The sequence below is a fragment of the Saccostrea cucullata genome, unplaced genomic scaffold (genome assembly GCF_032062105.1).
Source record: "Saccostrea cucullata isolate Sc308-1 unplaced genomic scaffold, CSIRO_AGI_Scuc_v1 ctg6684, whole genome shotgun sequence".
Lineage (NCBI taxonomy): Eukaryota > Metazoa > Mollusca > Bivalvia > Ostreida > Ostreidae > Saccostrea > Saccostrea cuccullata.
The window spans coordinates 552-16,730 of record NW_026928137.1 but is presented as its reverse complement, the minus strand read 5'-3'; the positions used below and the strand labels follow the sequence as shown (position 1 = coordinate 16,730).

The window sequence follows — 16,179 nt, the reverse complement described above, 5'->3', positions numbered from 1 at the left end:
AATTCTTATCACTAATATTGAAAAATAGATCCATATGTGAACAAGTAAAAAACTCTGTAAAATGCTTTTTTTTGCTTATCAAATGGTTCAATAAAGACATCTAAAATAGCTATGTGAATGAATGCCGTAATATTTACCAAAAGACTTTAATAATTACCTGTGATAAGACTTTTTCAAATTCATATCTCACTTCTTCCCTATCTTTTTGATTTCTAATGGAGCAACAAAACAGGTGTTAATATCAAATTTTTACCAACAACAGGAATCAAAACCCAGTTCAATCACAAGAAGAGGTTCGGCGACAAAATCATCCCCTTCTTGAATAAATAATTTTTTTAATTTTACTTTAGTCTTAACATGTTGTAAAAATTTGAATTTACTAGAGGGAGGTAAATGCCAAATTTACAACATATATAAGCGTAAATACCACAGAACATACCATTAGCTTTGTGCTAGGACAACTGCTATAAAGTTTGTTTTATTAAAATCCGTTTTGACAGGACACTTTATTAAAAGGCTTTTATTGACTATACCGGGTAGAATTCTTCTCTAACTGTGCCGTATTGAAACGAAAAGGGGAGGTTATGTTCAGAAACAGATGATGTCTCCTCGGCAAAATCCCCAGTGATGCCATATACAGTATTTGTGACATATTAATTAAGCACATAGGTCATTCTGTCCCTGAAAATATCTATACAAAATCTATCAACTCAATACCTTCTTTTGAAAAAAGTGAAATCTTCCTTTTACACTAGCACATCAACTTTTTATGACGCAATATTTGCTTAGAAACAAAATAGTCAATAGTCTTGTATTTTTGTACAAAATAACCACCAGTGTTGTCATTTGGGTGTTTTAAAGATGTATATATTTTGATCTGAAGAAAACTGTAACTATTCCTGCAATAAACGAATTGCTTTAAATCGAAAGCACAATCTTGGGATTTTGCCAAAATAAAATATTGATCGCTTCAATTAAACAATTTCATAATTTTCTCAAAAAAAAAACCCAAATCATTTTGGAACGAACGTACAGTTTGAAAGTCCCAAAGTATGCATTCATTATTGCTAAATGCAAAAAGGCTAACGGATTGCGCTGTTTGTGACGTGCTAACGCCTTGCTTGTCGAGAGGTTTAAAAGCTACGTCACATTGTCACCAAATCAAAGGAAGTAGACAAGATTCGCGTTTCTCCCACGCTAAAGTCGGTCAGCTGCAACATACAGCTTGTTTGTTGGGTAAAAAAGGTGGACTAAACAGTCCCGATGTCGTTTTCTTGAATATTACCAGCATAGTTAAATGTCTTTAAAACTTGAATTAATCAATGAAAGCATTTTATGATTTTTTTCAGTCCATTACGAATATTTAAATTGGTCGATTATTACATTCTATCGCAAACTTTATCTTCTTCATATTTGCGTACATGTATAAAATTCAAGTATTGCATAAGACTTTGATAATTGCATTTATTGGTAACGCGTATCAATCCAAGCAATTTTGATATTGTTGCAACTTAGTACAAAAAACTGCTCAAAAATAGAGCCCCCTCTCCAGGCATTCGAGAGAAATGGTGAAGAGGGAAGGCCGGGGGAGACGTTCAAATTTTATCGATTGAAGTTCAATTTAGTTATATTTTAATTAGTTTTGTATGTTCAGTATAGTTAATACCGAACGGCAGAATGTAAAGCGTAAATCTATCTACACATGCAGTGCACTTATTGCAAATATTCGAAATAAATTGGCCGTTCTCGAAAAAAAAAAATCGATCCTCCACCAGCAAGAAAATAAATAATTTGTCCTTGGCTGGTGCTTCTATCCCTTCCCCCCACCCAATTTTTTTTTGTTTTTATTCATATAATTATTATTTCTCTATTCGATTTGTTAAATTATTCTTTTTATTTTTATTTGTTTTACTCTATGATATCTCTTTTTTTTCTCTCTCTCTCTCTGAATTCATTCTAAATCTCTCTCTCTGAATTCATTCTAATTATGTAACAATTGATAATCTACTCATCATACATTTTTTTCAATGTTTACATCAATTACATGTACTTGTAATAGTACCTTGACCTATTGAGAGAACGATCCTAGGCATCTAAGTCTGCTGTTCAATCCAATTCAATGAATAAAATATATTTTGAACTAACCCCACCTGAAATAGAGTTTACCTTTTTTCTTTGGCTCGTCAAACTTTTTTTCGGATAAAAAAAAAGAAGAAGTTATCCGTCCCTGACTTACATGATGATATGAAAGAAATATCTGAAACAGAAAATTCACCAGTCCCTCTCCTGGGGGTCCCTTTACCAACTCAGTGTGTGTACATTCATTTTCCCAATGAAGCTACTGTAACAAAAAACAATCGTCCGTCCGTCCGTCTGTTACGCTTTGGTGTATCCATCTCTTATCCGCAACTCCTCTCATACCACTCACGAATGAAATGAAATAAATGAAATATATAATGTAAATGAAATAGGAATACATAATATAATGAAATTTGATGCAACTTTCACAGAATCTTTTTTACATAATGCCATTGTGCACCTCCTATTTTACTATTTGATCCGACACATATTTTGGGGCTCCCGGCCACATGAAAACATGGACTTTCTCACCAGTTATAACCAAATGGGAGGCGGGGGTATCATTAGTGAGCTTATCGCTCACAGTACCTCTAGTTTCCCTTTCGCTTGCGTTAATACAATATGAATATGAATGCTTTTGGAAATATGTAATGGCTTTATTTTAATAAAGATTACGCTATTGAGTGGAAAACCCGTCAAATGTGTTGGTCGCCCGCGTTGGGCAGTGGTTAGAGCGTCTGCTTTTGAGTCGGGGAGTATGGAGCTGATCCTTACGTCGCGAGTTCGAATCCCACTGTTGGACGTGGTGACCAGTCCTTCGGATGAGACCGAGGTCTCATGTTGCAGGAGGTGCCGGTATGAAAAAGATTTCTCCCTGTTCCATGACCTTGAGTGCCAAGTATAGGTCAAAATCTTTACCTATGCACCGGTAAATTGTGGTGTCTCTATATGAGTGAAAAAATCTCGAGAGTGGCGTTAAACAGAAAACGATCAATCAATCAAATGTGTCGTAATTTGATCTTCTTTTGAAATATTTTCTTCCCGAGTAACACTTTGACTTTTCCCAAGCACATTTCCGGATTACAACAATACATGTACGATGATTTGATTTATATGGCAAAATGTTTAAAAGATTTGATATAGAGTTATGTGTCGAAGTGATTTATATGAAACACTAAAAAAAAGATCGTCATATAATAAACAGATTAATAAAATATCACTTTAATATGTTAATATAGAGCAAAGGTAAGCTTCTATATAAAAATAACAAATTAAGAAAAATGACTTTGCAATGCAATATAATAATTTAAACGCATTTTAAAGCTTTGGAAGCCTTCAAATAGCTGCGTCATTTCAATCTTAATGCTATCTTTTTATAAAGTGGAGATGATGCAAGAGGAGCGAAAATAACAAGGGGGCGAATATTTCCCGGTATACAGTATTGCGAATTCGATATACGGATATAAGGAATTACGGATATAGCGAATCAAATTCACAGGTCCCAAGGACTTAGCTATAACCGAGTTTTACTGTACATCCTATACCTTAAGAAAGTCATTCTTATATCTGTTAAACGAAAAGAAAAGACTTACTTCTCGACGTTTTGTGAGTAATTAAGCATGTGAATATGTAAACAGCTGTACACTTCCTTCAATGTCTTGTGGATATATTGGAAGAAACGTATTCAAAACAGGAAAATGGCTCAATTGGACATTATTGACATTTTACATTGATTAGCGCGGATTGGATAGTATTACACAATTGCAAGCTTAGATTAAAATTTATTTTTTATTTTAATTTAAGGACAGAAATGTTCATTTATTAAAGAATTATCTAAGTACAAACTGCCTTGTTTCCTTGCTTTTCTTCAAATGTCTCAACCAATGTATTTATAATGAATTGATTGATTGTATACTGTTTAACGTCCCGCTATAGAATATTTCACTGAAATGGAGACGTCACCATTGCCGGTGAAGGGCTGCAAATTTAGGCCTATGCTCGGCACTTACGGTCTTTGAGCAGGGAGGGATCTTTAGCGTGCGACACCTGCTGTGACACGGGACCTCGGTTTATACGGTCTCATTTAGTCGCCTTTTACGACAAGCAAGGGGTACTAACCCTGATCCCCACGGGGCTATTTATAATAGAAAAATTGGAATAAGTGTCTTTGTATACTGAAACGCAAAAAAAACGCAATTAGCAGTGATCTACAAATATTTGAATTTTTAAAATATGAAACCTGAGTGACTCAGGTGACCTATTGCTACCCGTTTTCGCCCGTCGTCGTCCGTCATGCGTCGTGTGTTGTGTGTTTTGAGCTTCTCTGAAACCACTGAACCAATTTCAAACAAATTTTGATACAGCATCTATGGGTGAGGTGGAAAAATGTGAAATGTGCAAGGCTTCCCAACACAACAATTGCAGCTTATTTTCTACGATGCAATTGGTTCATCAATATAGAAATCTGAGCAAAAGAAATATTCTTTGCTATTTTTAAATTGCAGTTTTTCAGTTGATAAGGTAGAATTTTTTGTAATCTAACGCATTGTAGAAACACTTGAACTTCCGGTCCACGGACTGTCATGAATGCAAATGATACATTAGAGCCCGCTGATGCGTAATGTAAAGTATTTGTGCATCAGTAACTCTCAGTCACCTTTATTTTGAGACTTCTCAGTTAAGGCAATGGAGATACGAACTTATGTCATTTTCAGGCAGCATTAGCATTGTTACAATGTACGAGAAACAAAGGAAAATTTATTTTTCTAAAAATATTTCTACATTACTCATAATGAACAGTTACAAACCTTTAAAACTTACTGATATTGCCCAATGTTTTGTGAAACTTGCATTTTTTTTTTATTTCTGTTAAACAGACTCATACTTAGCTTCCAGAAATAGTAAGAAAATCGTTCAACCGTAAAATTACCGATAATTAGAAAATTGAAGATACAAAATACGATATACAAAAGATAGAAATTTGAAATACAAAATTTTATACTATATATCACTATTTTCCCCTAAAATGTTATGTTGCGTGTATTTTGCGTTTCAGTATATATATAATATCAATAGGTCTTTCCACGCGTTAGAAGTATAATGAACTTATTATTAACAGAATTTTTTCAAGAGGTCTTTCTACAGAAAGATAGAAGGGCCTAAAACGTAATAACTAGTCGATGAATTAGAGGTTTTCTCTCTTCTTTAATTTTCTTTTTAATTCTAATATTTTAACCTCATTTTTTTAAATCAAAAGAATCCATGTATGGTTTAAAAGTTAAGGAAATGAAATGACCTTGAACGTTAAAGGCCAATATTCACTGTGTAATTGGTTGCATGCTTCTATGACACTTATTTTTACAATTGTACGGATCAATAGAAAGTGCAAAGACTTTAAAGGGCGAAAATAATATAAGGGTTTTTAGATCCTTTCGTACTTAATAAATTGAAATTGTATTTAAAAACTCAGAAGACATTATTGAAGAATAAGTGTTTCTATGAATTACTGTTTGCAAGGAGATTAGCAACGCAAGGGTTCTTTTGCACAAAAATTGTTAAACGGGTTAATTTTAAGGGACAGGAATAAAATCTTTAAATAAGTTTTAGGAGTACATATTAAAGATGCAAAGATATATTGTATAAGTTGAAAGACAAAGATCACAAAAAAGTAAAGTATAAGGCAAAATGAAAAAAAGACATTTGAGAGTAGTATAATGTATAAGTTCTTACAAATAACACTCCCCTTGCCCTAACAATTTTATCATCGAACATATTTAATTGATAAGATATAACCTCCAGAAAATGAATAGAAACATGGAAATTTATCAAAGGTCAATCAATCTGATTAAAATCAGCTGTTCTTATACGCTACCGCTTACGTAAGCGGTAGCGTATCAGAACAGCTGATTTTAATCAGATTGAAGGTCAATGTGCTAGATATCTCTCCTTTGTTAAAAGTGCATACCGGTTAATTAACAGCTTGTCGTTTAATTTGGATTATTTTCTTATTTTCTCACTTATAATATGTAAATCAATTTTCATAGACATAATACATAGTTTAGTCTTTATTCTGTAGAAAACAAGACTGCAGCAAAAAATCAAAGTAAAGAACCAATGGGAAATGTTGAAGTGTCTCCAGAAACAGCCTTAAATGGTAAATTCCCTGTTTTTGTCTGCAGGTGATCTAAATATAAAATAGAACTACAAACAATTGCATTCCTTTAAATACATTGTACATAGTTTTACTATTATTGTTGTAAATTGCATCATTTAGGATACAAGTTTCTTATATCATTATGATTACAAAATTTACTTGCAATCAACTAAAAATAAGTATGCATAATTGTTACATCCGATGAGGGGAAAAAAGATAGTGATCAGTGCGTTTATCATTTGATACCAGTATAAGGATAGGTCCTTACATCGCGGTTTGGAATTTGGAAAATGTCTCAACCCGTGTATTGATAATGGAAAAATTGGAATAAGTATCTTTGTTGGAAAAATATTGATTTTAAAATCATACATTCATATTTCCAGAAAAAAGAACAAAAACAAACAAGAAGGCAAAAAATGATCACGAGGAAGCAAAAAAGGAACGAGAAAAGGAACGTAGGGGACTTGCAGACAAACAGCGTGTCCAACAAGGCCGGGAGATATTTGGTACCATTTGTTTGTTGATTCTGAAATAAACTCCTTTATCTTAATTACAGATGCCTTTCCAAGCCCAAGGAAGGCTTAGGAGGGTTAATGGTGAAGGGGCATCCATATTATTCTGAGATAAAATTTTAAATGTAGTTTTACTATTTTCCTTTTGGGGGTTGTGCCTCACCCTTTGCACATTTTATTATTGTATGATACAGTGATGATGTTAAATTCCGTCTGAATACGTGTCTCCCTAACTTAAGAGGATAGATAACATGATCTGTGCATATTAAGAGGTGCTTGAAGAGATATGATTTGAGTTGATTGATTTTTTAAATGGATGTAGATAAAAAAAAGATTAGGGGTTTTGAGAAACATAAGCAGGGGACGCAACGCAGTTTGTAAAAATGGAGAGAAAAACCCCCCAGAAAAATCATGTTTGGATTTTAAAATTTCTTACCGAAATGATATTGAAATATTTAAATTAACATATATGTGAATTAAATTCAATTTCAAAGGTTAAATAAAAGAAGACTACTTGGTATTAAAATATTATTTCATATCAGTTGGACTAAATGTTATAAACAATATCTGAAGAAAAAAAGGTTTGGCAAGGTTTATGTCTTATCATTGTTCATCTACACGTCAATTTCAAACACGATAGAATTTGTAAGTTTTGCCCAACAAATCATAATTTATGTATTCTTTAAGGTCTCACCATAACTTTCATGAAACATTTTTGAGGTCTATTTTGCAGTTCCCTAAAATTTAATGTCGATCTAAGGTGTTGTCGGATTTTTATTACGTTGCTATTGAATTTTTGATTACAAGGGGGTACTTATTTATTCTAAGCATTTGTAAAAGTGAGAGTTGTAAAAACCTCCACGAATTAAGTTTGATTGTGACTTTTGGGTCAAGGAGTCAAAAGTAAATTCATTAAACAAGACTCTTTAAACTTTCAGTTGTTGTAATCTTGAATTCAGAACTTTAAGCTGACTCAAGAAAAATATACTGAATATTTCTTTTTTTTTCTTGAAAAGAGACAAGGTCAAAGGTAAAAAAAAATCTAGGTCTAAGCCATTTAAATATATATCATATATTGACAATTAATATACTTTTCCAATGACCTTGATCGTTGATTTTGACTTAAATTTCAAGGTCAACATTTAAGAAAGCACATGTACTTAGTTAGAATAAGACATTGGTAATGGTTCTGTACCACTAAGATTTACCATTTCGGAGGAGTGGCGATAACAAGGTTTAGAGTAAAAGGGGTTATAACTTTAAATATTAATGATTTAAAAGATAAATTTAGAAAAAATTAAATGACCTTGACCTTTACCAAACATTAAAGGTCAATGGGCATTGTGCAATTGGTCGCATGCTTCTACGGGACTTGTTTCGAAAGGTAATGGGATTGATAGGTAGTACAACCTTAAGACTTTAGAACTAGGACAATGAATCATATGGGGTGTCATTAGATTCTTTCTTACTGAATAGATTGAATTTTCAGCTAAGTGAAGATTTGTGTCTCTGTGGTTTACGGTTTCCAAGGGGAAGCAATACAAGTTTTGTTTTGCACAGGAGGCAATAACTGTTAGAGGGGTTAATCTTTGAAATAGGTTGAAGAGTACACATTTAAAATGCAAAGATATATTGTATAATTATGTTGAAAGGCAAATTATCTGTAGAAAAGTAACGTATTAAGCAAAACCAATAAAAAATAATTTGAGAGGTGTTTAAAGTCGTGAGTTATTAATTACAATTAACTCTGCGCTCGCCCTAACGGTTTTACCGTAGAACACATCAAATTAATAAAATTTAATCTCCAGACAATGAATCAAGCACGGAAAATTATCACACTTTTCCATGTTCTATATTTCTCTTCATTTGTTAAAAATGCAAACCAGTGGAGAAACAGCTCGTCGGAAGTCTTATTTAAATTGGTCTTGCATAAACAAAATAAAAAGAAGAAAGAAAACCATTATTTTTAATTTTCTTTAATCATTGATAGCATTCTATAAATTAGATGAAATACTTTATTTTTCACTTATGTACGTAATTGAATTTTCATACTCATGATTCATAAACAAGTCTTAAAATCCTGTAGAAAAAAATGAAGCCGCTAGAAATGCTGAAGTTTTTCCTGGACAATCAAAAGAAACAACCTTAAATGGTAAGTACATGTACCTTTTTCTTGTTTACAAATAATCTTAATTTGAAGTCAAACTACAAAGTATTGTATTCCTGTACATACATGTACACCTTACTATTATTTTTTGTTAATTGCATTTTTTAAAATACACTTTCTTTGATTAATACAAAATTTATAGAAATTAAAAAATCTGTTAAAACAACGGCCCGGGTTTGTCTATCTAATTTTACCAACACGCTGAGGCCTAGCGTTAAATTCGTACTACTTGCATTCATCTTGATTGAATATGCTTCATTGTTTGCTTGACTGAATGAATTCACGTTTGTAATAGAGAAAATAAAAAAAATAAGAAACTGTACCAATTTTAAAGAAAGAAGAACGAATTTACAAGAATAAAGCAACATAGAAATAACGACACATTGAAGAATGATAAAAGTGAATGCAATAAAAATGAATTTGAAAACAGTAAAGCGACATATAGTTACAAAAATAGCATAAAATAAAGAGGTTGGCAGAATAGGAATAAAAGCAAGGTACATGTACATAGAATTTTAGCGGTAATTCCCTTTCATATATTTGATACATCGGATGATGGGAAATAAGATAGTGCGTTTATTAGTAGATATAAGTAAAAGCTTCATAAGTATAATGCCACAAAAAGTATAACTTTGCATCCCGCACCGTAGTGATGTCTCCATATGAGTGAAAGATTATCGAGAGGGACGTTAATCAACGAACAAAAATTAATGGAAACAGGACAGCATTAATAATCTAAGCCAATCGTAATTTTTATGTATTATTTATAGTATTTATATAATGATAATTTTAGCAACAGTTACTGTCTTATTTCTATATCTTTGGTTAATCACTGCTGTGCGAAAAAAAACCACGACCGAAGAAAATACTACATAATAAAATAGTATGTTTATGTATAGGATAGTTAGGAAAGAATCAAATGATCAAATTTTTACCTTATTTCCTATCAATATTTAATTTACAGGTAGGAGAATCGAGGGAGAGAAAGCTGCAGACAGCAATATTCTTGGCTGTGTGGGGCAGACAGTAGAGAACAATTCAAGAGGTTAAAAATTCACAAATTGATATGTAATATGTGTTTATTTCTTGAAAATATATTTTGAAAATGTACTTTTATTTCAAACTTGTTTATTCGGATCTTATTTCTTTTAATTATCTAAATAATAAAAAAAGTAATGTTTAACATACGTTTAATATAGAGCTTAGTGCGCATATGTAAGTATATAATTATATGTAAATAAGTAATTATATAATGTGTCTTTAAATCAGATTGGTATATAGTGTCTTCCATTAATGGAGAACACATATAGATTTTATTCTTTCATTATGCAGAAAAGTCAAACAATTGGATTGAAAAACTTGCTATGATTTACGTATACATAAACAGGACGGACTTGTTTTTAAAGTAAAATGCAAGAAAGTAAAGCAAAAACCACTGGTCTCAGCTACACTATATTTATCAAGCAGAAAAAGACTGCATCGTCCAATCTTTTCCAAGAACCTTATTCCGATTATATTTTGTTTTCTTCTTTATTTTTAGTAATTATGGCCTTTGGTCTTCAGCGGAAGAAATCCTCGTTATTCTTAGGTTTCTTTTATTTAAATAAATGAGGGAAGTTCTTTTAATTGTGGAGTTTTGTGTTTAACTGTGATTTTATTGAATGTAAAGCTATAATTACTTGAATTTACAAATAAGAAAGAATTTGAAGGGACTTTCAACTCTGCCTATCCTTAATAAATAGAAAGCAGTCGACTCCATATGTTATAGATATCGTGTTTTAGTATACCAGCTACGAAAAGTTAATTTAGTTTAACAGGTAGATATTTGTGCATTTCTAAAGTCCGTTCATTATATTACACCTTAAGGGTGCTATTTATATACATTATTGCAAGTTTCGTCGCAATATAAATTACACTACACTTGCTCTATTGCAGGATTTGCACACGGTGCTGAGGAAAAACGACAAAATGTATCCTCATCTGAAGATTTCAACAAACCGGATGAAGGTTTGTTGACACCATATATGCTAAACATATTAATTTTAGAAAAAAAAATCATTTTTTATCATTTATAATCAAACAAACTACCTTGAAAATTCATTTAATAAATATAACTTTTAAATACTATGGTTATAAAGAAGGATGTGAAATAAATCGAAAAATGATCACTTCAAATTAAAATTCTGGCAATTTACTCTGTTGCGAGATGATAACAAATTTATTTTTCAAACAAATCTATTTCATGGATTATCTCAAATTTACTTAAAATAGTTATTTCATATTTTCGATAGAGAATCTATTGTCGCCTGAGGACAAAAAAATGAACAGAAAGACCTAAACATTTACTCTGAATAAGACCCCATATTTATTACATGTAACTGTCTGGAGATTAAAAGATGTTTATTCATTTTTTTTTAAATATTTTTTTTATTCTAGAAGAAGAAGAAGCAGAAAAAGAAGCGGAAAAAGAAGAAAAGAAGCTAGCAATTACAAACTCTACATCCGGGAATAATCAACCGCACCCAAGCCCACATAGAGAAGGTGAACTGCTTTCATATTATTTTGTGGTTTTAATATGTGAAAAGACACAGTTTTTGTATCCCTCTTTACGGATACTATAGAAAATTTTAATATTGTAGTTTAATACTGTAAATCGTTTTAACTCCACTGTGTTAACATTTCACGATATCTCAAAAAGTACCAATCGTTAATGATAGTTTTAATTTCACGATGCAAGAAACTAATTCAAGCATTTAAACGTTTCTCAAAACTAATAATGACATTAACGATGGATTTAATACCGCGGAAAATGATAAATCGCGAACATAGCGAAATTAAAACCATCGTGATTATTTGCCAATCTACAGTATATAAATTATAATAAATCTGGAGCAGACGCTTTACCACTGCGCAATGTGTTGACAATTCATCCATTACAAATTATAAGTCAATTTAAACCGAGAGTCCAGCAGTCTCATTGCTGTTCGAATGTACGACATGAGTGTTTTGTTTCGAAGAAGTAACAAAAAGTGTGGTAGATGTATATTTTATTAGATAATTAATAAATGATACCAACCCGACATAGATGAATGAAGTGAAATCTCGCTCTTGCTGAATGTAATGCTGGGCAAGGCACGCAAATGATAAATACAATCAATAAGTCAGCACGAGTTTTTTAACAGTCTTGTTTAAATTTCATTTGTAGCTCACCTGAACCGAAGGCTAAAGTGAGCTTTTCTGATCAAAATTTGTCCAATGTCTGTCGTCGTTGCAGTCGTTGTTGTGGGCGTGATTGTCGTCGTAAATTTTTCACATTTTTATCTTCTTCTCAAGATTCACTGGGAAAAATTTAATCTGTTTTTATAAACCGCTTCGCAGTTTGTCAAGCCTGAACTGCCCCTAGTTATGATAGATCGTAGAACATAAGTTCAAATAAGCCTCATTCCTGAATTATGTAGAAAGGTCACACAATCGAATCGAAAAACTTGCTGTGATTTACGTATATTAATAAAACGGACTTCTTAATAGGTACAATTTAAGAAATTGTGTTTAACTGTAATTTTATTGAATGTAAAGCTATTACTTATATATACTTACAAGAAAGAACTTGAAGGGACTTTCAACTCCGCCTATCCTTGATAAATAGAAATTAGTCGACTCCATATGTTATAGATATCGTGTTATAGTATGTCAGCTACAAAACGAAAATTTAGTTTAACAGTTAATATTTGTGCATTTCTATAATCCACTCATTATTAACATTAAGGTTGCTATTGACATACATTGTTGTAAGTATCATCCTAATATAAATGAAAGTACACTTGCTCTATTACAGGATTTGCATACGGTAATGAGGAAAAGCGGTACAATGTACCCACAAAACAAGATTTCAACAAACCGGAGGAAGGTTTGTTGACACATTTATACTAAACATATTAATTTCAGACAAAATTGCATTTTTTCTTATTTATAATCAAACAAAACACCTTTAAAATACATTTAATAAATAAAACTTTTAGCTCACCTGAGCTAAAGGCTCAAGTGAGCTTTTCTAATAACAATTTGTCCGTTGTTTGTCGTCGTTGGCGGCGTTGTCGTCGTCGTTGACGGCGTCATTGTCGTCGTTGTTGTAAACTTTTCACATTTTCGACTTCTTCTCAAGAACTGCTGGGCCAATTTCAACCAAACATGCCACAAAGATTCTTTGGATAAAGGGATTCAAGCTCGTTCAAATGAAGGGTCATGCCCTTCTCTCAAGGGCAGATAATTGGGAATTAATGAAAATTTGGTGGAATCTTTTAAAAATCTTCTTCTCAAGAACCACAACGCCAGGAAAGAGGAAATTTATAACTTTTTAAATCTTTTTTCTCAAGAATATTAAAGTTAAAATTAATCATATTTATATGGAAGCATCCTCAGGTAGCGTAGATTCAAATTTGTGCATTTCTACATTCCAATCATTATAGTACACCTTAAGGGTGCTATTTACATACATTGTTGTAAGTATCATCGCAATATAAATGAAACTACACTTGCTCTATTACAGGATTTGCAACAGATATTGAGGAAAGGCGGGACAATGTACCCAAAAAAGAAGATTTCAACAAACCGGAGGAAGGTGTGTTGACACCTTATATAGTATTACTAAACATATTAATTTCAGACAAAATATCATTTTTCATTATTCATAATCAAACAAACCACCTTAAAAACACTTTTAATAAATATAACTTTTTAGCTCATCTGAGCCAAAGGCTCAAGTGAGCTTTTCCAATCACAATTTGTCCGTTGTCTGTCGTCGTTGGCGGCGTTGTCGTCGTCGTTGTCGTTGTTGTTGTAAACTTTTCACATTTTTGACTTCTTCTCAAGAACCGCTGGGCCAATTTCAACTAAACTTGCCACAAAGATTCCTTGGATAAAGGGGATTCAAGTTCGTTCAAATGAAGGGCCATGCCTTCATTCAAGGGGAGATAATTGGGAATTTAAAAAAAAATTGGTGGTATCTTTAACAAATCTTCTTCTCAAGAACCACTGCGCCAGGAAAGAGGAAATTTATGGGGAAACATCCCCAGGAAGTGTAGATTCAAATTTCTTCAAATCATGACAACCAGGGGTAGGGGGGGGGGCACAATGGCCGACCAAAGTTTTACATAGAAATGTATAGGAAAATTCTTTAAAAATCTTCTTCTCAAGAATATTAAAGCCTTTATTAATCATATTTATATGGAAGCATCCTTAGGTAGTATAGATTCAAATTTGTTTAAATCATGACCTCCGGGGGTAGTGCGGAGCCCAATGGCCGACCAATGTTTTACATAGAAATATATAGGACAATTCTTTGAAAATCTTCTTCTCAAGAAAAGCAAAACCAGGACGCTCTTACCACAGCGCAATGTGTTGACAATTCATCCATTACAAATTAGAAATGAGGATCTGACAGGTTACTTCTGGACTTTCAACAGATTAAGTGAATTTAAACCGAGAGTCCAACAGTCTCTTTGCTGGTCGAATGCACGATATGAGTGTTTTGTTTCGAAGAAGTAATAAAAAGAACTAACCCGACATAGATGAATGAAGTGAACATTTTTTGCAATACTATTTTACTAAAGTTATTTGTTAATGTTTAATGACACAATAGATTCACAATAGATCCATATATTTTTCTTCATTGATATCACAATCAAGAATATCTATTTCTATTTAAAAAAAGGGAAGGAAAAAAATAATGTAGTGTAATTAAAAGTTTTATTTTGTAAAATCTATTTCTTTTTTTTCCAGACTTAACAGAAGTTAATTCACAGAAGTAAAGTGTTGAAGGCTTCTCTTTTAAAAACAACAACAACAGAAATGCTTTGAAGGAGATTTAAGACTAGAAATATTTAGATTAGAAAAAAATTACCAGAGATAAACAATGAGATATATGTCCATCTGGTAAAAACATATCTAGTTCAACAAACGTGTGTGCAAAACAACCTGCAATGTGATTCGCTTTGAATATTTAAATTTTGTCATTAATAACAGTTACTTTATAGGTTTATATAACAATCGAAGTTGAACAATTTCTAGGGATCTTGTTACCGACCAAATGCACTGCATTATTAAAATAAATGCAAAGAACGAGGGCGCTTTTAATAGGCATTCGGTAGGAATCTGGGTTTACTTGAGAAATGAAAAAATAATAATTTTATTGACATATCACATGAAATGTTATCTTTTTTTATTTATCTGGTTCCTGTGAAAAGGGATATAGTGAGTTTAGTTTTGCTGAAAAATAACTTAAAAACTGGCGAGATCAGACCTTTTTGCAAAGAATGGGACATTTTTAAACGTGTGCACGTTCTAATTTCTTCTTTCTCTTTGTTTTCTCGCAATGATCCTTAAACCTATTTGTGTGCATTTTCATTCAAAGAAACGATGGTATATTTGTAAAACGTGGTAAATAGACACAGAGACAATACAAAATGGGACATTTTTAAACGCTTGCACGTTCTAAATTTTTTCTATCTTCTGGTTTTTGTCTCCATGATTCTTAAACCAATCGACTGTTTTGTCAGTTTCATTTTATGTACTGATTTATGAAAATTTTGAAGTAGATAAATTTTAGTTCAGTTAAGCGAGAGCGAAGTTAATTTAACTCTTCTATTCTTCTTAAAATGTGATGTATATGTACTCTTATCATAAGGCTTTTTTCTTGTAAGGGTTCATTTTTTGTGGAGCATTACTATGATTTTGTACTTCTTAAAAAGTGTATTCTGATTCTATCAAAAAGGTTTGTATTAAAAGACAAACCTTGTGAAATTGTAATGATACTGTATTTAAAGAAAATGTGTGTTTTTGAGAACCTTCATTAAAGAATAAATGAATGAGTGTACTCAGCTGCGATCTAAACACTCTTTTTTGCTCTTCTCAGACATTTAAATTTGCTGGTTTTGTCACATGCGTCTTATTATAATTTTGTTTTAAGGGTTTAAAGCAATGATCCAAGTATCTTTATCTGTTTTAAGTTCAGACAAATGATAATGACTATAAGTTTTGATTTTTTTTTTGATTAATTGTTTAGATATTCTTACACGCTGTTGTTTTCACTTGTTTCTCTAAACATAAGGTGACCATTGAGTACTAAGCATTTTTTACTATCAGTTGTTTATTTAAAATAGTGAACACTACACCCGAAATGATGCCAATCAAATTGTCTATTTGTCTGAAAGTCAATTAAACATCGTTAGAGAAATATTTGTTAAATTTTTGCAAACAGTGCATTGGCTGTT

At 32.0% G+C, this 16,179-nt stretch overlaps 1 protein-coding gene across 4 annotated transcripts; it reads left to right on the top strand.

The window, feature by feature from the left end:
- The first annotated feature begins 6,159 nt into the window (after positions 1 to 6,159).
- LOC134276536 (chromogranin-A-like) lies at positions 6,160 to 15,870 on the top strand. 4 transcript variants are annotated; one of them, XM_062758783.1, is made up of 9 exons: positions 6,160 to 6,232; positions 6,616 to 6,738; positions 8,831 to 8,896; positions 9,876 to 9,956; positions 10,847 to 10,918; positions 11,354 to 11,452; positions 12,747 to 12,818; positions 13,458 to 13,529; positions 14,690 to 15,870. In XM_062758783.1, exons 1-9 carry the CDS (start codon positions 6,193 to 6,195, stop codon positions 14,716 to 14,718), a joined length of 654 nt encoding a protein of 217 aa, XP_062614767.1. In that variant the 5' UTR covers positions 6,160 to 6,192; the 3' UTR covers positions 14,719 to 15,870. The 4 variants fall into 4 exon arrangements, with proteins under 4 accessions (XP_062614767.1, XP_062614766.1, XP_062614764.1 ...); XM_062758782.1 differs by having other exon boundaries at positions 11,351 to 11,452; XM_062758780.1 differs by having other exon boundaries at positions 11,348 to 11,452.
- Positions 15,871 to 16,179: the final 309 nt, after the last annotated feature.

Bases quoted from the DNA above. Each gene is read 5' to 3' on its own strand.
- LOC134276536 (XM_062758780.1), top strand. From the start codon at position 6,193: ATGGGAAATGTTGAAGTGTCTCCAGAAACAGCCTTAAATG. The intron at 6,233-6,615 runs GTAAATTCCCTG...TCATATTTCCAG, and splicing joins TCCAGAAACAGCCTTAAATG to AAAAAAGAACAAAAACAAAC. The intron at 6,739-8,830 runs GTACCATTTGTT...AAAATCCTGTAG, and splicing joins ACAAGGCCGGGAGATATTTG to AAAAAAATGAAGCCGCTAGA.